This window comes from Rhinolophus sinicus, linkage group LG11 (assembly GCF_036562045.2).
Source record: "Rhinolophus sinicus isolate RSC01 linkage group LG11, ASM3656204v1, whole genome shotgun sequence".
NCBI classification, from domain to species: Eukaryota; Metazoa; Chordata; class Mammalia; order Chiroptera; family Rhinolophidae; genus Rhinolophus; species Rhinolophus sinicus.
Window position 1 is genome coordinate 76,152,932 of NC_133760.1, and position 23,445 is coordinate 76,176,376.

Consider the following 23,445-nt stretch of genomic DNA (forward strand, 5'->3'; position numbering starts at 1 on the left):
CGGTTTTATCATTGACTGAGGCTAGGAAGAGCGTTTACAAAGGAACTGGTTTAATAAAAATGGTAAGTTGGAAAAAGATGCTGCCTTTTACACACACACAGACACACGTTTTAAAAAATGTTTATACATTTTCTTTTAAGTAGACTAAGCACTGACTTTGACAGTTTGTTTACTCTCATTTCCTTAGACTTTCCTTTTTATATATAACAAAAAGCCACACTTGAGGTTTATTTTTAATATACTATATTCTTAAGAATGGGAAGCAGCAAAAGTAGTCTGCCTTTTGAGAGACTTAGTGTTTATTAATGGAATTAATTAGTGTTGCTCAAAATCTAGATGGTTTCCTGGCCAAAGAAAAACATGTGTAATTAATTATTTTACATATATATGATTAGAAATATAATGGCTAAATTTTCAGAACTGAAAAATTTTCACATTAGCGGTCAATTGTCCATCATGTGATGCTGGCAGATTTAGTGTTACGGCTGTTTAGAGAAGGCAGATTAGAAGGGGGCTAGTGGGCCATCGGCACAGCTTAGCTGAGGGCATTGGAAAGGGCACAGCATGCCAGTAGGAGCCTTTAGGCAAGGCGTTTCATTTCAGGGTGGAGGAATTGCAGGGTTGACAATAAATTTCTTAATGTCAAATAGGGCAGAGAGGCCACCGGTTGCTTTCCCCTTTCCACTGGGAACCCATACACTTCAGGGAGAGGGTATCACGTCCACAGCCACACACCTGAGATAAACAAGGCAGAGCACTGAACTGTATTAGTACATAATGTGGGGAAAGGGCCAGGGTTATGTGGGCAGACCTCATCGGTACCAAAGAGTATTTGTTTGCAAAAGAGCAGGAACATCAGAACTTGAGAGAGGGGCATAACAAGGAAGTTCACGGCTCCCGGACTATTCCTAACCCCACTTAAGCAGTTTTCCACATTGCACAGTTTGGTTAATAACAAATCAATTTGGCCAGAGCAGGAAATCTCAACAGTGGTTCAGAAAAGCGTCAGTGCCACCTGTAGTGACAGTATAATCACTATCTGGAAATCAGACAAATGCTACCTGAAGGGAAGGATGTACAAACAGGCAGAATCTCTGAATGTTGGACGGGTGAGGGAAGAGGAGGGCCTAGCGGCCTGCCTGCTCCATTAATGCCAAAGTCAAGGTCTCCAAACCCTCCCCACAAAGGAGAGGCAGATGAGCCTCTCTAAGCTCAGTCCCTTCACTTTCACTCCCCAAACCTGGAGATCAGGGAGTTTGAGGGAAATTCTTGGTGAGACATGGAAAAAAGTCCTTGGGCGTGGAAATTCTACCGACTCTGGGATTAAACGTAAATACGTGTGCAAACCACTGAAACCATTAATATGTGATTCTGGTGTGACCCTGCAGAGAACCCTAGGTCCCCATAAAAGACTGATGAGAGGCTGGCCCCAGCAGACAGAAGCTCTGTACTCGTCTCTTCCTTAGGTGTGCGCTGTGCATTCCCTTTCTCTCTGGATGACCTATTCCTGCCTGTTCACTTTTCCATGTCTTCAAGGGTTCAGTGTAGAAAAGAGGATGGAGCTCAAGCTTCTTAGCAATGATGACAGAGGTCTGGTGAGCAACCAGGTTGAAAGAAGATTAAGTAAACTTCAGAAAAAATTACTTGTGAATTTTAATGATCTCAGATTAGAGCTATTACATGTGAATACGAGATAATCAAAGCTCTAAATTTCAAAACTGTAAATTGGATTTGATCTGTCCATGGATTTTTAAAGGCAAAAAGGACTCAGGTGGGCAAAGACAATACTTACGTGTATCTCTACAGAACTAATAGAAACTTCAAACAATAAGAGGCAGTCAGTGTTAAAAAAAAGTTAAAATGTTAAGTGCCTTACTGCTCTTGTATTTATTTTGAGGAGCAACTTCTAAGTTTTCCAGTATCCTCAACCGTCTGTGACTCATTTTATTTGTCCAGTGGTAAATATTCAACCAGGGAAATGCTTGTATTTGACTCACGTCCTGTAACTTCTAAAGATAATGGAGCAGATATGATATGGACATTTTGCCTTTACCAGGCGATTTTAGATAAAACAATGTGAAATGCTCTGGTTAACCTGACCATAAGCAGATGACGCTAACACCTCCTTTTTAAATAGCATAACTGAAGGTTTTTATTGGATAAGACTCAAAATGGATGCAAGTGCTGGAATGCTGTGGGTAAAAGGTTGTGTACTAACAGTCCACTGAGATTCCTCCGAAGGATTACTACAAGTATAGTTTAAATGTTTCAGGATCAACATTTTGAGCTAAAAAAAGTAGCAGTGCCCACTTTTATTTATATAAGTTTTGTATCTTAATTCTTTCTGGGTTGCTATAGAGAGCATGACAATTTCTTAACATTGCACTCACACGATAAACACCTGCCTTTGCTCAAATGATTTCAATATTAACCTTTTTGTGAGAAAAGAATCTAAAAACCTAACATAATCGGTAAATATGTTCATTTTAAAATAAAATCCCTGTAATTCTGTGTCAATTTAAATACTTCTTTGGCCAAAGAGGAGGTAAATACTTCTTTTATGTTTTTATAAAAATATAAAGGCAAAACCCAAAATAAGCAACAATGCCACAACCCACTGAGGTATATGCACAGGTATTTCTCAGAACAAAAAACTGAAATATACCTTCTGGAAAAGTAGCTCGGTAGTCTACAGATTCATTTGAGACCATTTCTGTGGTTGGGCTTACACTTCGGGCACTTACGAGCCTATCCAAGTGAGGCGTGTGTATTCGTGCATCATAGCGAACTAATTCACTGCCCAGATCTTAAAACAGAGAGAGAGAAAGAGCTCGTTAAAGACTTGGCTAGCATGGGTCCCAGCAGACCTGGACCAAGTGACAGAATTCATGGATTTTTATGGATGGCATATATGACAGGGCACATGAATCTATGACAAGTTTAAACTCTAGTGACTGTATTCTTAAGGTAACTCCTTAAAACAAGCAAGTAAAAAAAACGTACCTTTAATTTGCTTTCTCCTTTTCAGCCACAGGAAAAGCCCGAACAATAACGAGAGTAGTACCGATATGGAGATAACACCAACAATCAATCCTGTGAAATTCTGATCTGGTTGCACTATTACTTTTCCAAGGACAGTCGAAGAAACTGCTTGCTTCCACTAAAAATGACAAAGAAAAGGCAGCATTTGGCTGGCTGTTTTAGATCGACACAAAATACGCCGCACAGGGAGGATTAGTCTCCTGGGGCCCCACACACGACCCGGTTACTACTGTTCTAGAAGTGATATGAGCGCGTAATAAGACTCCTCGATTCTGCTTCAGAGTTTGAATAAGTAGGAGCTACTGCTCTCTGAGGGACTTACATAGCACTTACCTGTTTGTACTTGTCATTAGCTATTAGGGAGAAAAAGATAAACAAAGAGTTGCTGATCTAGAGGAACTGAAGTGTTAAAAGGGGAGACAAACACATAAACAGATGATTACAATTCAATGTGATGTGTCCCGTAGATGTGTAAATAAATACATCTATTTATACATGTAGTATAGTAAGAAACACAGACAATAGGACATTAATTCTGTCGTGGAGAGTGGGGCAGAGGGCAAAGGAGACTTCCCATAAGAAGTAAATAATCATACTATTAAGGGATAATAAAGTCTCAAAATACTTTAATTTCAGTTTTGATACATAGAAGAAATCTTAGAGGTCCCTTCCAGCTTTAACATGGTATAATTTTTAGGATTCATGGCCCTTCTGAATTCCAAGCCCTGATCTCGTAATTCAGCATTAAACTTTCCAAGTTTTTCTGTAGTTTTCCATTTTATAACTTTTTAGAAGATTTCAGGAACCCTTTAAAAAGCACTCATTCTTGGATAAACCAAATGTGGTATACAATGGAATATTCAGCCTTAAAAGTAATGAGGTTCTGACACATACTACAACATAGATAATCCTGAAAACATGCTAATAAGCCAGACACAAGACAACCATTATACGATTCCATTTATATGAAGTGTCCAGAACAGGCAAATTCATAAATACAGAAAGTAGATTAGAGGTTCCCAGGGGCTGGGGAAGAGGAGGGAATGTTACGGCAATGCTTAATCATTCCAGTGTTTCGTTTTGGGTAATAAAGTTTTAGAATTAGATAGTGGTGATGGTTGCAATTAAAGTGAATGCAATTAATGCCACTGAATGCAATTAATGCCACTGAATTGTACACTAAGAAATGGTGTACAATTGTGAATGTAATTAATGCCACTGAATTGTATACTAAAAAATGGCTAAAATGGGAAATTTTAATCTTATATGTATTTTCCACAAATTAAAAAGAAATAATAATGTAATATACCCCAAACCACTGAACTGTACATTTTAAATGTGTTAATTATATGGTATGTGAGTTAATCTTAATAAAGCTCTTCAAGGAAAAAAAATGCCAAAAAAAAATTACTCACTCTGGTTCCAGGTTATCTGATTTAGCTGTCTACATGCAGAAGCTATTGTCATATAGTTTAATTTCTCTTTTCTTTTGTCTAGTGCATACATATTCTTTTCTTATGAGGCCGAGGCCCATGCCTTTGAGATCACTGAGGATGGCAGTGGGATGTTAGCTCCAGCCTCCTGGGTGGTAAGAGGTAGGGGAGGGGCAATCTTGGATGTGTCCTTATCGCTCCTGAGAATGATAGCAAATTTTGGCAAGAGTGTGGCATGACAGAGAGGGAGCGTTGCTAGGAAGGGCTTTTGAGATCTATCCTCTCGGGCTTGGGAAGGAGACAGTACAACAAAAAACTCACTATTTCTAAAATAACAACTAAGAATCAAGGCTGAGCTGATGAGCCAAAGCCAACACACAAATGAGCTGTAATGATTTATTTTAGGTCTGCAAGTGACATAATTACACTGGCATCTTTATTTACATCATGAGAGGAATGCAGGAATCCCACCTCTATATTTAGCTCGCTGTTCAGCTTCAGCAGGTCACTGGGGACGGTACACAAAACGGCTTCCGAATGTGAGTGTATATTCTCACAGCTCTTATTTCCCACTTTTAACACCTCACCTTTAACTGCTTCAGGGTCAATGTCATTTCCCTGGAATTAGAAAAAAGAGGTTGTTAACACTTCACAGTTTTGCAGGAATGCTAACAATTGGGAAGGAACATAAACAATTGGGAAGGAATATAAATACGCTGCAAACAGGGCTGTGTTGTCTGCCAAGGGACATGATACTCAGTTTATGACACTCTTTTTCATGGGAATTTGGACGGTTGAGAGAGCACAGAGAGCACGACCATTTCAGGGCACTAATTAGTTAGGAATCACAGCATATAGCTTTTCTATTGAATTGGATTTTAGAGAAAAGGAGAGTCTTGGTTCCCATCCTTACATGGAATGACCTATTACCCATAATCACCTTATTAATGTTTTCAGGGGTGTTGATGGTTGGCAAACAGGAAGCAATTTAGAGATTCAGTTGTTGCACTGCCTAACACTTCCATGACGTAGTGATACCCAGGTTTGGCTTCACCTCTAGAATCACAGTAAGAACTTAATAAAATACTGATGCCTGGATCCCATCTCCAGAGATTCTGATTTCATTCATCTATGTTCATATATTCCTTTTGTGTTTGAGTGGGGCGGTTTCTTTTCATCGTACTTGCACAGTTAAGTCCTTTACATAAATGGTTTCATTTTTAGAGAAATGATTGCAAGATGCCATGTATCCTGCATTATGATTTGAGGGCACGAGTATGTTATTTTGAACAATTATAAAGGTACCTGAGGATTTAAAAAACTTATCCAATGTGACATATTCAGTTAACTGAAGTTACCATTAGGCATTTGTGAAATATTAATGTTTTGTTGAAGAAACCAGTAATTAGCCTTGGGAAAGAAGTGAAAACAGAGGAACAGTTTTTCATATCAACACTTAATGAGCACAGTTATTATTAAAAAGCCATTACTTGGAGGAAAGACTTATCCGAACATATCACTGTTTTCCTTATGGACACAGCAGCCAGCAACAACCACACCGTAGCTCCTCTGTTTTACATGACCTCTAATACTCGGCAAACTGCTTTTACGTTCATTGTTCATGGATCTTAATAGGTCAGTAGGGCAGATATTATTGTAGGAAAAGAAGGTGGGAGAAAATACTTTTTCCAACACGAACCTGGAGTTTAAGAAAAAATAGATACAGACAAACCCTGTCCATATGCTATTTCTAGAGGCAGCGTGGGTGCTGCATTGAATCAGGTCGGCCATACAGGGCAATTCAACACACAAGGACGTAAATCTAATAGGTCACTTTGGGGCTTCAGATGACAACTTGTTGGTTAGGTCTGAGGAGGATTAAGGCACTCACTCACAGACTGGAGGGAATTCAGGGGATGACAAAGAAAAGAGATTAAAGAGCTGGAGGGCTTGATTTATGAGGGAATGACTAAAATGTGTCCTGCTTGCTTAGATCATACCAAAGCTGGGGGAGGGGTGGACATCCTGCATGATGTTGCCAGGGCTCCTTTTGGGGTCAGGAGCTCCTGGAGGCTGCGTAACGGCTTCCCTAAAACAACACAGCCGTACAGCCGAACCCCTTCTCATTGGTGCCCACCAAGGAACATGTGCCAAGCAATGACTTCCATAAGAAATCACTATCGGCTCCATAGGTTTAGTAATTATCTTAGAAGTCACAAACCCAAGGTATCACAAAAGTGACACCAGCAGCCCACCATGATGTAACAGAGGGGCTTGAGTAAAGAAAAATATATAAATTTTTATCATTTAAAATAAACATAGCTTTATGGAGCTGTGGGAAGAAAAGGTATATATTTAGAACTTTCATTATTTACTTTTTCACTATTTAAGTATTATCAAATAGAACATATTTACAAAATTGGCTCAGTTCTTCAGTCACTGAAATGGCAATATATGTGTTTTTAAATAAAACAACAAAGAAGAAACTTTCTGGTCTTGAATCCCCCCCACAGAGCAATGTAGAGGCAAAATGACCCCATTTGATCCTGTAAAGACACCCTCCTGAGGTCAGTATTATTGTTACTCGTGCTTTACACATTGAGAAGGTTCAAGAAAGGATCTGATCATGAAGCAAATCTAATTCCATTTGATACAAAATGTCCTTGCTACTCACTCACTATGCATACCCCTAACCTTAACCCTAACCCTAACCCTAACCCTAACCATAACACTAACGAGAATATAAAGGGGAGGACGGGTAGCTTTCTCTCACTGCGGTGTTAGCACGAATGCCTTTTTAAAGTGAAAACGAAGCACTCCCAATGTGTCAGCCATACCAGGATGTTCCTTGTTCCCTCTCTTCCCAACTCTTGCCTGGTGTGACATCTTTCTATGTGGGATTCAGGCTCAGGGACCCAGGGGCAAGCTGCACACAACAGGGCAGATGGGAGTGGAAGCGCGTGGGATATGGAGAACAGCTTTGTAACAGAAGGGGCCTTGCAAGTTTTCATACATCAAGGTGGCCACAAGATTGAGTCTAGGGAAGTCAGCTAAGGGGGTAGGGGGTACAAGCTGGTACAGGACTCAGCCAGGCAGCAGTCCAGAGAGGCTGGCAGGAGAGAACCAGTGAGTTGGTGGCCGTGGGTCGGGGGGAGACTTATACGTTATCCAGAGGACATGAGTCCCTCGGCTTAGGAAGCAGGCCAGAGAACCTTTACAGAAAGCTTCAAGCCGAGTCCACAGGATGCTAATAGGCCTTTGGGAAAAAAGTTCCCAGGTCATTTGAGAAAAGCTGGGTGAACCAAAATGAAACTGGTTTCTTCAATGGCTACTTGGGCACTGTGAAACCACAAGTACTGCCTATGTGCCCTGGAATTAAAAAAAAAAAAAAAAAAAAAAAGAATATATATATATATTTAACAGAATGCACATTAACATGCACAGTATAGGGAACTACTAGTTTATAAGTACCATCAAGAAGAATAGGTCTTGACCTTGGGCCAGATGACCTCTAAGTAAAGAGTCCTTCACCTCCATCCTGCCTGGAGACAGAATTGTCCTCCGTGGTTGTGGTGGGGCCTGGGCCTATAGTTGCAGGTAAATTAGTCAGCAGGGTGAAGAAGCCAACCTCTGACTGGCTCTGGGCAGCAAGTAAGCTGGGTTAGCTCAGAACTACGCTCCCTTCTAGACACTTCTTACACCCAGACACTGACGCAGGCCTCTTCCTGACCCCCCACCTTTGCTCTTGAACTCGCAGTTCTATACCCGAGACCCTGCTCCCCCCTGAGCTGATCTTCCTGCCATCTTTTTCCTGTTTAGTTGACTTCTCCAGACTGAATTTCTGGAGGATCTCTGTTACCATCTACACCCATACGCTACAGAATAAGACAAACCCCAGGGCAGTGTCAGACGGTACTTGTTCCAGCATTAAATACTGTACTTCTCTAGTTCTGTAAAATATGCTCATACACAAAAAGTCATACAATTAGGGAAAAATAGAGGGCTCCTTTAAACAGAATTGATTTTTAGATATTTGTAAAGAATTTAGAGCTATTTCATTTAAAGAACTGTGTAGCTAGATAACTACATATACCATGAAAGAAAAGTTTCTCTATTATGAAAGGTATTTCAGTATACATTAAATAAAAGTTAATATGAAAGCATTGTAATGTAGTGGAAAGAAGACCAAATTTGGAATCAAGAAACAGAGGGTGAGCCCTAGTTGTTTGCCCCCCAGGTGACCCAAGACCTAATCTTTTTAAACTGTTGCTCACTCATCTGTAAATGGGGATTATCATCACTGACCTCCCAAACCTCACAGGCACATGTGACTCTCAGATGAAATAATATAGGTCAAAGTATTGTGTTAACACAAATGCCACCCACATGTGAGCTGCCTGTGACATAAACTTGGTGCCCTCATGTGAACTGCTGAGGAGATGGCGACTTCTGGCGACCACTGCTCACCACTGGGGTGGGCAGACTCGAAGCTCGGTCAGAAGCTCCCTCCCACATTGATGAGGTTTCCGATTTGCTCTGAGGAGTGGCTGATCCTTGGTCTCTATGACATTCTCCAGATCCAAACTTGGCTGACCCCTGGCCATGGAGTAGTCACTGGGCCAACTGCTGACTGAGGCAATTCTCACAACTCGGACTGGAAACTATCACCGTCTCTTTGCAGCCAAGGAATTCTTGTCCGCATGGCTGCTCAAGGAGCGTGAACTCTTCCAGGCAACAAGGGGCCAATCTCACTGTAAACACGTGCTTCTCTCCAGAGTGCATTCATTGAGAGCATACAAACATCCTTCACACTCAGGTTTTGAAGGGTAATTGAACAAGCACAACGGGAAGTAAAATGGTATCCTTTCTTTTGGAAAAAACAGTCCACTGCTTGTCCAGAAGAGGACTTTTCTTTTCTCATGTTTTGCTTTCATTTGTTTTTGCCGTAAGAGAGGTAAAGGTTTTAATGGGATCAACTTTAGAGACTGATAAAGGGTTAAACTGCTGTCACACAAATGTTCTCTTATACCTTAGATTTTCTCTTATACGAAAGGAAAATGAAGTATGGGAAAAGACTGAATCATGATACCTAAATAGTTCCTAAACTGGCCCTTTTCCCCCAAGATTGTCACTCCGTAACATGACAGGTGTTACACACTTGTTAGAGAAGGGAGTCATTCTCTATAGAGGGAGAAGAAGAAACTGTTTTGTGCCTGTTTCCAGACACCCCTTGGGCCATGTTGGGAATAGTACTGAAAGGCTGAGGGTGATGGCAAATCATGTTTTTCTTGGTGCAACAATTTTGCAGGACATTGAAAAATGGATACTTAATTTACAGGAAAAGAAGTGTTCTCAATGTCAGACTGTGTTTGGAAAGGTAGATAAAAAGCCATTTATTGCTAATCCATCCATCATAGATACAGGAATAGAAAAATAGAGTTTATCTGGGCATAGAAATATTTGCAAATAAACCTTTGTTTTCATCAAGAAAAACCAACTGGAATCTTTCAAATGGCAAACACAGTAATTGTTGAAAGCAAAAGGTCACACTAGATTAGTTTTATTGAAAAAAAGAAAACGAGGAGAGATAAAAGCTCTTTCTCCCTTTCTAAAACTAATTAAAGAAGTAGATGAAAGATTCTGCTGTGGTAAACATGCTGTTCGTTGAAGCAGGCTTCCATTTCATTTCACGCTGGGCTTGCTTAATTATTGTACAAAACACAATTGTGAGATTAGTAAACTTGTATGAGTGTGAATGTGTGCATGGGTTTGGCTGTAAATAAAATCTTGTTGAAAAATAAAATTTTCAGTACAAAAATATTATTGCTTTGAAGACGATCTATGAGAACATATATTACATCTAAGTAAGGACTATCCTATTACTTTGTGTTTGTTCTTGTTTGCATCCTGGCAATCGTTTAGGGAAAAAAAATTCTAATTGTCTCAAACATGTTGAAGGATAATTTTGCTGTTTCTAGCGGAAGGCTATAGATAATGAAGGTCTTAATAATTTTGCCTGTTTTATTACTATTTGAAGACAAAATGACTGAAGCGACATAAGAGAGCTGTATTCTAGTCTTTGTTCTGCCACTATTTCATCACTTGTCAAACTTCTCTGGGCTTTAGTATTCTTTGTTTGCAACCGGCTGGGTTAGAAAAGATGATCTGCTATTCTCCAATTAAATTGTATTTAGAAGCTAATCTATTCCTAAGGTAGAGGAAACCCAGCTCCATTTATAAATCACCTTAGAAATAACCACACCCAGATACAAAATTCCAAGTGTTACAAGGAAGCACAGACCCATAATTGCTGCATTTACTTTCATGGCTCTTCCCTTTCATCTTATAATGAGCACAGTTAGGTGTCCAGGAAAATACGTACATAATATTGGCAGGATAATGCATCACAGGCAGCCTACTTAATGGATTTGTGTTCTATGTTTGCTACTTAATATACACACAAAAAGAGCTGTTAAATGCTTCATTAAAAAGCAGTCCACAATTATACTTACCCTTTAGTCTTATACCCAAATGATTTGTTTTTCAGAGCTTAGATATTTGCTGATGTAGGATATGATAATGACCAACAAAGTACAACAATTCTATTCCCATAGCTATAAAGTCAATTAAGTGCCAGCTGATGATTTAAGAGAGCATTTAAAGCATTTCTTACCTTAATTTCCAGGACATTTTCATTGCCTATTGAGATCATCACTGGTTTTTCAAAAAGCTTAAACACAGGATCGTGTACGTAAATGAGATCAAAGTATTTGGAATGGATCCCGTCTAACATGAAAAAGGCTTTGGTTGTCAGGGGGAGCTGCAGATCCAGCTGTTGGAGTGAAGGAGTTGTACAGCAGATTATCTCGGAATTAGAGCGGTGTTGACATGCCTATAGCGAGACACAATTATCCACCGTAAACACGATACAGCTTGACAACAGCCACAGCAACGTTCATGTTTCACTGCTTTACACCATCAATCGAAAGATAGAATTTTTGAAAAAAATCTGCCTTTAACTTCCTAAGGTTGAAGAACACATTTCTGGAAGCACAACCAATGCAGAATTATCCAAACAGTGCAGATTGCAAAGAAACACAGAGCTTCACTTCTCCAGAACAAGCTAAGTTGGTCTAGGCTGGCTCCCTCTCCATCACTCTGTCTTCCTTAAGAAGACAGGACAGTTACCTGCAAGGACTGCTGTCTTGTTTCTGAGACAGCTTTGGCAGAGAGGAAGCTGAACTTTGTGCGATGAGAAGTCCTCATGCACATCCTAGCTTTAAACCAAGCTGTGAGAATCAGGGCAAAACCCTTATTAGAGACACAGTGTCCTCATTTAGGAAATAAGATTAAAGCATCATTAACAGTGTGGGACACAACATGGTAAAGTTCACCTCACGGTTTACATTATAGCTGTGTAGTCAGGTCATGTTATCAGCATGTTTTAAGCTATTAATTACTTAGTGCCAGGTTTTGTGCAAAATATTTTACAAGGTTGGTCTCAGTTAATTCTCACAATAATTCTGTAAGGTATGTACTATGATTACCCACATTTACGGATGAAGGAACTGAGCTTTTCGAGTTTGCGACATCAAATCAGGCCACACAGCTTTGAGTGGCAGAGTAAGAAACATAAATCTTGGGCCATTGGCTCCAAAACTCAGTCTTAACTCCTATGCTGTCCACACTGCTTCTTGATCACTCTGTGTCTATGATGGCGAATCTTTTCCTATGCTCTCTATTTTACAAAGGCTCTGCTGTTATTATTTATGCTCTTTCACCTCTCATTTCAAATCTCCCCCTTTGGAAATCTGATTTATGGAAGTTTGGAAAATCTGGTTTCCTCTGGATTGTGCTTAGACTAAACCAGCAACACAAAGTGGCACATTTAAGGTTAAATGGTTGTGGTTTTTCTTCCTTTTTTTCCCTCCCTTAAGGAAAAGACAAACAAGCAACAACATCCCTTAGATTTCCTTTTCTTTGACAAGTAGAGTTGGAGATGAAACAATTACTTATGCCCACAATAGAAAAAGGACTCAGGATATACATAAAAAGCACAAACAAAATTGGGTATTTGATATTTTTTAAAAAAATAATTTTCTAAATTATCCTACATTTTAAAGTGTACGCTGTAAGCAGATAAATAAAATTGATACACAAATATAATATGAATAAAATATCACTTAGTTTTATATCAAATTCATATTATAATGCTAAAAGGGATTTATTCCCATCATCCTGAAAAACGGAAATGAACAATTTTACTGCTATCACAATCATTCTGTACATAACAAGAAATTTGAAAACTATAGATAAAACTGCTGGCTTCTGAGATATAATGTACATTAGCAAATTAATATACATTCTGTTGAGCTGATTAATATTTTTACTTTTAAAGATTCAAGTTGATTGAACTTAAAGTTATTATGGCTGGATCAATATATCTAAATCAGACCCCAACAAGAGTTTTTACTTATTAAATAATGAATGGATTCAATTTATCACAGTCAATTTTAAATTCTACGAGCAGCAGGGAACACGGAAGGAATGCAAATCTCTTTATGAAGTAGTTTTCACAAACAATAGTCAAAGAGACCCACTGAATTTTTCATTCTTGTCCAATTCTTATGCATAGTTCTACTGTACTAATATGTTTGTGCCTAAACAAACAACAGAAGTTTACATTTCCAGATATGTAAACAGATAACATTTTTATCTTCTAGCATTGTTTGAATCCCCCTTGGGATATACCACTCTTATGTCTCACACCTAGAAGGTTTTTAAATAAATATTTGGTTACAAATGAAAGAAGAAAGCCAAGAGGAATTCTACATATTATAATGCTTGTGAGAGAGAAAGAAGGAAATTTAGCCATCTTTTTATAACATAGGCTTAGTGTGAATTAGATAAACTAATAATTTCTCAGAATCTACTTTAAAAAGTCACATGCTAACACCAAAGAGGGTTCTTGTCATTCTTATTTGGACAATAAAATAATGTTACACTTGGTTATGGAGAACTGGTGTCCTTCAATTTCATAGCAGCGGTATTCTAACTTGGTTTGTGGCCGTGTGTGGGGATGGTTTCAATGCTCTCTACTTCATACCGTGACTCCCTGGAGGACAATCTCTCAGGAATATGATAAAAATCTAATAACACTCTTTAGAGGTGATGCAATGTGGCTGACTGAGCAGGTCAAGAAAAATCTCATTTGAGGTGACCTTAGTGTTTGGTGATTTGGCTTGACATTTTCAGCCCCAAATTGTTTTTTGTAATTAAAGAACACTGGCCTTACTCTTCAAGAAATATTGAATGGGTAATCTAAAAGAAAGTGCTGTCATTCAATCTATTACCTGCCCAATGAAAACCCTGCTGGAGAGGAGTCACTAGGTAATTTCATGTCAAGTTGAGGGCACAAGCCCAACAAGCTTATGGTCTTTTATGCCAGAGAAAGACAACGAAAATATGAAATCTTTGTAAATAACTTCAACTTTCTTAAGGTCTAAGCAAAAACTACCATTTTAATGTGATCTATATAGTTAGAACACAAAATAGGTCAATCACTTTTTAGGAGGCATTCCCTTAAATTTTACTTGCCCTTACAAATAAAAGAAGGTGGAGAAATACCAAAGAACATACACCCTCTAAGACATGGCAGAAGTATTCTAATGCTCATTCTCAGGACTTGATAAGTGTTAACAAAGGGACAAGAAGAATGGTAAGAAGAGGGTGTAAGAAAATGTCGTGTGCCTGCCACTTAGAAAGACAAAGATGCTGCTGCAAGACTGGACACTTTACCTGTGGGTTTTATTAGCCCCAAAGGGTTGATGTTCCATAGGACATTAAAAAAGGGGCGTAGAGGAATGCTATGAACTGAATATTTGTGTCCCCCCTCTCCCCGCACTTCATATGTTGGAACCCTAATTCCCAATGGACTGGTATTTGGAGGTGAGGCTTTGGGAGGTAATTAAGTCATGAGGGTGGAGCTCTCTCATAGTGCCCTTAGAAGAAGATACAAGAGAGCTTGCCTCCTCTTTCTCTCTAACCCACGAGAGGCTACAGAGAGAAGATGGCCTTCTGCAATGAGGGGAAGTGTCCTCACCAGATGCCTGGATCTGCTGACACCTTGATCTTGAACTTCCCAGCCTCCAGAACTGGGAAATAAATGTATGCTGTTTAAGCCACCCAGTCTATGGTCTTTTTGCAATAGCAGCCCTAACTCACTAAGACAGGAAATGATGTGGTGTGCACATGTACTGACTGTCTTTAAAAACACTGCCTCAAGTTGCTAATCATCATTTTTGTCTAAACGTGTGTGTATTTTTTTTTTTACAATGTTAGGCCGAGACTAGATAATTTTAGTTGTTGAATAAAAAATATTACTTGACCTACACTGCAAGGAAGGTGCAAACATTCAAGGCAAACTGAAACATCCTATGAAGCATGGTAGAGGCAGAGAAGCAGAACTTGAAGCATAACTATCACTCAAAGGACTTACCACAGTAAAGTTCCTTCCTGCTTCACGCACACTTATTACCATCCTCAGGCCACTAACTGAATTCAGGTTTTTTCCAACACCTGTTATTGTGCTCCCACCACTAGCAAAATAAAATAGAAAAACAACATTAAGAGGTCCTTTTCCTACCAAGTATTTTAAGAGAGAAGTTCAATTAAATGACATGTAGTGACTGCAAGTTACAGCCACAGCCAAAGGCAATGGGAACTCTTCTTTGGAAACTTATTTAACTTGAAAATATTTTTAAAAATTTATATTTGGTAAGCTGAAGAAATAGACTTGTCTTTTTAATCACCAAATATGCAAAAGAAAGCTTTTATCTCGCTGAAAAAAATACAAAGAAAAACAAAATTCACTATTGTTGCTAGACTGATAGAATTAATGGAAACAAGACAGACTGAACTGGGTCCAAAGAGATATTGATTCAAAGGGACCCTGATATAAGTAACAGCTGTGTGTAAAGCAGGCAGGACAAAAATTGACACGTACATAATGTAAGTGCATAAATATTATGGTGCCACGTTAAATTGTTTTACTGAAATCCATTCAAAATGTAATAGAATAGGATAAAATGCTTCTTGGCATGAACTAGCACTGATAACGTCAAACTGCACTCAGGACCAGAATGTAGTTTTCAGTCCGGAATTGGAAAGGCAGCCTTTAAAAGAAAAGCAACAGCATCAAAGTCACAGATAAAACTACAACTCGTCTTCAATACTTAACAGCCAAATCATCCTTACGTTCATTATTTTCTTATACCTATAAGAAGTTTTTACTTACCTAATAAAAGATTTGGTTGGATGAATTTCATCGACAATGGGGTCTTCCCGGTAACTGAAGCTGTTCGTCTCTCGGTTGGCTAAGTCAATTTTTAATTTAATAGGAAACTCAGTTGTAGTGGTTTGGGCTGGGGTATAACATTCAAGAATATTCTCGGACACACTGTACAAAAATTTTAAGAAAATGGACCTTAGCTATTAAAGATACACATATTCTAAAATTATATCCATAATAAAGAAGATGTGCTACATATACACAATGGAATACTACTCAGCTGTAAGAAAAGATGAATTAGTGCCATTTGCGACAATATGGATGGATCTTGAGATTATTATGCTAAGTGATATAAGTCAGACAGAAAAAGTCCAGAATCATATGACTTCACTCATATGTGGGATACAAAACTGAAAGCAACAAACAAACAAGACAAGCAAGCTAACAAAAACTCATAGACACAGACAATAGTTTAGTGGTTATGAGAGGTTAAGGGGGAGAGGGGTGGTAAAGGGGGTCAAATATATGGTGATACAAGGAGAATTGACACTGGGTGATGAAAACACAATTGATATATAGATGATGTATTACAGAAACGTACACTTGAAACCTATGTAATTTTACTAACTAATGTCACCCCAACAAATTTAATTAAAAAAAGTCAAGAAAAAAATTATATCCATAAAAGGATATCACTCAGTGGCTCCTACATGGGAATTTCCTGATGAAGTCTAGAAAACAGCTCTTTCTAATGTAGCCTGTTTACATTTGACTAGATCCCAAATTTAGTCTTGTCTGGGCAAGCCATCCTTTAATTCAAAACATTTAGGATTTTAAGCAATTTAAAGGTATCCTTTTAGTATTTGATTAAAGTGAGCTCTTCCAACTCTATGAAGCAAAAATATCTTCCCTCCAAACCCTATGTTTCCCATGTTTCTCACTTCCCCAGAATGATTTAGTCTAATTGTAAATCTTGATGGAAATGTTTATTTTAATTAATTGTCAATTACCCGAATCTCACAGCTTACGGCGTAGGTAGGACACTAAGATATAACAGGAGAGAAGGTGAATGGAAAGATAAAACTCAAAAGTGGGATTAATAAACAATAAGGTAGAAAAATGGCAAAAGGGAGTAGATGGGCTTGAGAAGGAAGAAGTTTTATCAGCAGGAGAGTAAATGATAAATATCTTGATTTTTTGCTACAAAAAAAGAGTAAATTTTTTTTGATTTGTTAGATGTAGATATTAATCCTGCATTACTGATGCAACAAAAAATAAATTTACACCACCTTTTTAAAGAACATGTTTTTCCACCAATTGAGATGTGTCTAGAATTCCCACTGTTTAGGTACTTTCCAGTTAAAGTAAGTAAAGTGCCACCAGTCTTAGGACCATAACTTGGAGAAATACTTGCTATGATAGGATCCTGAATGAGAGATAAAAACAAAAAGACCAATAACTTGTTAATTTGGTAACTCTAAATAGATTAAGTAGCAATTAAATACCCCACTTCATGAGAAAAGTAACGCTGAGACTTACCACATAAGAAAATGCAGTATATTGTGCTGTGCCTCTACCGCTGGAAATAATTATGGGCAGATTGAGGTGCTCGCTCATTGCAGGACCAACTGTGCATTTCAACCTGAAAAAAAACCCACAAAGTTTAATCCATTACAAATCCAAAGCCAGTTTCTGGTTTGCCTGATTTATATGAAGGGACATTAACTCTAAATCGTGAGCTGACTTCTGACTAGCAAGCAGAGTTTTGTGGTAAACATTAGGACTGACAATTGTATAATTATATTCCTATATTTTTATGTTAAACTTCATAGTAGTAACGTGTTATATTACTTCTACAGACAAAACAGGAAATGGTAGACCTCATCAATGGAAAAGTTCGTAATAATCTAAGTCTAATCCTATAAAACTGTAGGCATAATGTTTGGCATACTTAACTATAGACTAACAGTATGTCAACAGCATATGAAACAATGGTTGATTATAAATAAGCCAAATCTCTTCATTAAAGTATGTCAACAGGTACAGTTCTATGGTTCCAGGCTCCAATTTATAATGCTATGAGTAAGAACTTACAAAATTCATTTCCAGAATGAATTTGTTTTGCCATTCGGCTAAACAAGTATGACATTAATGGATGTTTTGGTCTCAGTAAAATTAATAGATTTAGACCTTTGTGTAACCCTTAGAAGAATTCCACTGCGTATAAAATACCCACTTGATAGGCTAGGTTCAACCATAAAACTTTAAATGTTTGGTTGTTGTTACTACATAACTAAAAATTTCTGGATTCTCATTCATTATGGGATTCAGATTTTACAGGAGGTATGTGTAGCATACAGTAGCATGAGCACGGGTCTCAGATAAGGAAAGCTGAGTTCCAAGGCCTGCTCAGCTCTTACTCTTGGGATTACCTCTGGAACCTATACTCCACCTCTCTGAACTTCCGGAACCACCTTTGTGAAATAGGACTGGTATTGCTACCTCCTGGGATTTGAGAATGGTTAAATAAGATACAGTCCTTACATTACAGTGCCATTAAATATCAGCTGAATGTAAATTTAAACTCATCAGAAAAATGAGTCTCAAAAGTGTGATTCAGCTGCTCCACTCACAGGTTTAGAAAGTGAGTGTAGAAGAGAGGATCCATATTGAGCTATTTACTGATTTTTATAGAAAAAGCCATTGGATACTATCTTTGAAGACTTTAAAGATGGAGTGATCCCAGCCAGTGCTTTCAAATCTACCCAAATAGTTTCTGAAGAGTTGTTACAAAATTGGCTGAAAAAATCCGATGTTGGATTCTTCTTTTCTTCACCCAGGTAATGTCACCTTTCTCTCTCCTGAATCCTGGTAGTAAATAGGATTCAAAAACAAAACAGGACAAATCCACAAGGATATGTCATAGGCCAAAACTCTTTTTAATTTAAGAGATGAACTTTTAGGGCAATTTTTACAAGCACTCATTCAAAAGCAAAACCTGTTTTCCAACCACACCCCAGGGAAGCATTCAAGTTCCTTACATATTTGCTGTACTCTCACTTAAGGTCAAGGTGCAGCTCTCATTTCCAAGGAGAATTCTGGTTTTCTTTAAATCAAATTTATTATTCCTCCTAAATCCAAAGTCCCAGCCACATATTGTCAGCGTTGTCCCTCCTTCCAGGGGGGCAGTAGTCGGGAAAACCTACAAGGACAACACAGAAGTTAAAAAACCCAATATATTCTTTCATATGTGTTGAAAACAAACAAAATATATATCCTCAAATAGTCTGAAATTCTTCCATTCTCCCACTACCTAAAGAAATGTAATTTTCACTAAAGGAATAATGGTCACAAATGTCAGATCACCTGGAACAAATATTAAAACTCTCACATGCTGATGAAATGCATTTTCAGCAGACCCAGTGAAGGGATAGAGAGCAGATTGAGCCTGGGCGGGAACGAAGGACCTCTTTGCGCCACCCTGAACTGAATCCATCTTCTAGGCAACTCCTGGGCTGGAGAAGACACACTTTGGGCCCCGACTTTTACATGCTGATAACGTTGATTATGACTCATTCACGGGCCTCCAGATCAAACTCTGCTCAAAACCCCTTCATGGGCCCTAGAAGCCAAGTGCCAACCTATGCCTCCCTCTGCGTACCATCTGGTCCCATGCCAGCCGCTGTGGTAGCCCCACCCAGAGAGGAAAGTCACAGGGTCAAAATACCAGTGGCTTTCCTACTATCGAACACACATAGATGGTATTCAATACATACCTGCCATTTATTCATTCTTTGTCTATTTATGTATAAATCATTTATTATGTGCTAGGCATCAACATACTCGTATGAGTAAGTGACTCTGTGTCTTTATACTTGTTAATTCACATTTATTACTGATTTACGATTTTTCTTTTTTTCTTTAAATATGGTCACTATTTGATATGTACAGTTGGTTGGTTGATACACCCAGCCTTTAAAAAATGATGTAATATTTAATACATTCAATATATTATTTCGTTAGAAAGAGATAAACACAGGACCAGAGAGAGCCCCAAGTGTGATCTGCAATTGTAGTAATGTTTCTAATTATCTCCCTTGGTATCATTTTACATCTCATTTCTTGGACAGATTCCCCCCACCCAACCTTGTTCAATGTTAAATAAATAACATGTTCATTTTATTATTGCAGGTTCATTTTCAGAGTGTTAAAAGTAAAATTTGAATTTATTAGTAAAACTCTGGCAACTGTAATATAAGACAGCATTAGGCTCTTAGGATTCTATAAGAAAACAATTCTTGTATTAATACTAAAACTATTAAAACAAAACAAATTTCCAAGTTAAAAATAAGCTTCTCCTCAGCAGCTTTGTGACAATTGAGAAAGGAAATGCTGTTTTGGGAGGACATATTGTAAATTGTGCTGTAAATTACAATGGTGGGAAAACATAACACCACTACAGAGACAACTCAAAAACCAGTAAAGGCATTTGTTTAAGGCTAATTAGTGAAAGTCTAAAAGTGATTCTTTTACAACTTAAAACGGCTTTTAGCAAAATTCAAATTTACAAAGATTCCCATCCCTCCCAAGTAAATAATCACAAACCAAAGTCTTACCTTTTGTTTACCACACCCCTTTAAAGTCTTAGCTCAATGCTTTTATGATGGCTAATTTACCCATTAAAATACATTACACAGTTGTGCCTTTCATGAAAACTTACCTCGTCTGTGTCTAGTCAAATGAGAACTGCTAGGGAAAAAATATGTTTATTATTACGTTAGAAATCCAGTAGGAGATAATAAGACACCTAACCTTCCCCGACTCTCTTCAGCCTGAGGCAGTCACACAGCTACTGTTTTTTTTTTTTTTTTAAAGATTTTATTGGGGAAGGAGAACAGGACTTTATCGGGGAAGAGTGTGTACTTCCAGGACTTTTTTTTCCAAGTCAAGTTGTTGTCCTTTCAATCTTAGTTGTGGAGGGTGCCGTTCAGCTTCAAGTTGTTGTCCTTTCAGTCTTAGTTGTGGAGGGCGCAGCTCAGCTCCAGGCCCAGTTGCCGTTACTAGTTGCAGGGGGCGCAACCAAGGTGCCGTGTTCAATCTTAGTTGCAGGGGGCGCTGCCCACCATCCCTTGTGGGACTCGAGGAATTGAACTGGCAACCTTGTGGTTGAGAGCCCACTGGCCCACGTGGGAATCGAACCAGCAGCCTTCGGAGTTAGGAGCATGGAGCTCTAACCGCCTGAGCCACCAGCCCGGCCCCCTACAAAACAGCTGCCCAAGGCCTGATCTACTGCCTATATCCTCGCACCTTCTGTATAAAAATTGAAGTCTGTCCCTCTGCATACATCATCACTTTCTATCCAAAGCAAAGGGATCGGTGACAATTTGAGAAAAGACACTGAGAGGTGTTCAACTGGTGTCCTGGCAATAGAAATGGATTTTATAAAAACTCAGCTAGACCGTCCATGAGGTTTCGAAAGACCAGCTCTACTTAGCTTTTCTCTCCAGGCTGAAATACTAAAGGAGGGAGTCTGAGGATTTTTCCTAGCTTACGGGGTAATGTTCACTCTTCCAGGGAAAAAGGAAGGAAGCAGGATTGGACTACACACCCTTGCACAGAACTAACAAAGGGCCAGCAAATTCAGCTGTACTGAAGGGCAGAGGAACTCTGGGAAGGAAATGAGTGTCTGGCATAACGCTGGGTCTTCCACCTGTCTGGATAGGGGAGAAACAGCCACAAAGGTAGCGAGCGTCCTCTCACAGGTGAAAATGATTTAAATGATCATATTTTCAAAACCTATGAAGATAACACACAAGAAAACTAGAAACAACAAAAAAGCCTTGGAAAATTAAAATGGGCAATGTATCATAGTAATGTAAGGTATTAACTATAGGGGAAACCGGGTGAAGAGTATATAGGGAAACAACAACAAAAGAACTTGGAAAATTAAAATTTGCCTCTTCAGTAGGAAAAACGTCACAAATACATTGGTGGTAGTGTATGGCCTGCATGACCTCTGCCCCCATAAGACGGTGCTTCTTATCTGAGTCGTCTCATCAATTAATAAACTGTTTTACTGTCTCACTGGGATGGAATTCAATCCTACAAGAGATGACAATTTTATCCTTATAAATTCAGAATACATTCGAAAGTGCTCTTCCTTTTCAGAAGCATTTCTCATTGCTCTTTAAGTACAAGATCAGATAACATGTTTGACACAAAATAATGGGCTCGCAATCCTGAAATCTCTCATTTGTGCAACTGCAAAGAGTTTCAGCCACCAAACATCATGTGCCTTGAAAAGCAGGTTAACTTACATTTATTGGAAAGTGAAACTCTATACATTAGCTGGGTTTTGTGCCTCTGGAGTTTAAGACAGATAAGGAAAAGATGAATAATCTGTCTTATTTTTTGCAGTAAGAATGCTGAATGTCACGCTCTAGTGCAGCATGAAATCTTTCTAACAACTATGAACCGCACAGCTTGAGACTCACCGACTTGTGCATGATACAACGCAATCTTTTAAAATTGCCAACTAGAGCGTTGGAGTTGGGAAAGGTGAAAGAGGAGGAAGATGCAAACCTTAGGAAAGATTTTCTGGTTCCAGAAAATTCTAAAATATTTACTCTGTTTTTTAACAATGTTAACATAGCTTGACTAATAAAAGGAAGCACATTGGTCAAAATTTAATGTTTCATTTATACAGGTTCTCAACCTGCTTTTCATTTAAAACACCAATGTGGCTATTTTTGATATCAAATTGTGATTTAACTACACACACACACACACACACACACACACATACACCTCATATCTCTTACATGGAATAAATAGCTCAGCTCAGCTTTCTAATGTCTCAAGTTGCCAAGGCTGTGTGTTTAAAAGAGTGTAAAATTGCATGTGGTTTTAAAAGTATATTAAAGAACAACAAAAAGGGGGTACATAAACACTACAGTACAGATTTAAATTTGTTTTCTTATTATCTTCTAGTTTATTCTCTGGCTAATCAAGCTAAGTCTTAATAATTGTCACACCCAACAGAAACTGATTTGGTTGAAAACCCAGTCACCCCACAAACCGTGTCCCAAACCGTAACTAAATGAAAACAGCCATGCGCTTGGAGTGGTTTCCTGCTCTGAATCGTACACTCTGTTTACTTGGGCTTGAACCAGGCGTCTACGACCTTTAACTTGAATTTTTCACAAGCACCACTTACTAAAGTCCAACTTTTCTACATGCAGGAAGAGAAAATACACACTGGGTCCTCACCAGGAAGTATTTTCAAGCAAAATGTATTGGCATTAAGACATCTTAAAGAATTGTCAGGGAGATTTTCATTGTGCCAAATACAGAGGGTGCTAACAAAATGTATACATATTTTAAGAAAGGAAAAAAACTGTATTAAAATTGTAATACTCAGTATATACCAACAACAAAAGATGAATACAAGTCACATTTGACTTCTGCAATTATAAGAGGTGCTCAAAGTGGTGACCATCAGCGTCTGGACACTTCTGATTACCGCGAACTACTGCTAGAGCAATGTTGACCAAAGTGTCCACTTGTATACACTTTTTTTTTGGCATCCCCGGTATATGCCGAAGGAAGTAGGGCAACAAGGAATGATGGTGGCTGCAGTGTCGTGGCTGAAGCCCACGACTGGAAGCTCGGTTCTCTGAC

At 38.5% G+C, this 23,445-nt stretch overlaps 1 protein-coding gene across 6 annotated transcripts in view; it reads right to left on the bottom strand.

Moving 5' to 3' along the window:
* Positions 1-23,445, bottom strand: part of MET (MET proto-oncogene, receptor tyrosine kinase) — a 112,333-nt gene that overhangs the window by 20,025 nt on the left and 68,863 nt on the right. For all 6 annotated transcript variants that reach the window (XM_019743213.2, XM_019743211.2, XM_019743215.2 and 3 more), the window contains 9 exons: positions 18,807-18,967; positions 17,305-17,407; positions 17,055-17,191; positions 15,772-15,933; positions 14,974-15,073; positions 11,149-11,367; positions 4,947-5,093; positions 3,004-3,160; positions 2,666-2,806 (listed from right to left, as the gene is read on the bottom strand). In XM_019743213.2, the coding sequence (XP_019598772.2) occupies positions 2,666-2,806; positions 3,004-3,160; positions 4,947-5,093; positions 11,149-11,367; positions 14,974-15,073; positions 15,772-15,933; positions 17,055-17,191; positions 17,305-17,407; positions 18,807-18,967 (1,327 nt within the window). The remainder of the gene's footprint in view (positions 1-2,665; positions 2,807-3,003; positions 3,161-4,946; positions 5,094-11,148; positions 11,368-14,973; positions 15,074-15,771; positions 15,934-17,054; positions 17,192-17,304; positions 17,408-18,806; positions 18,968-23,445) is intronic.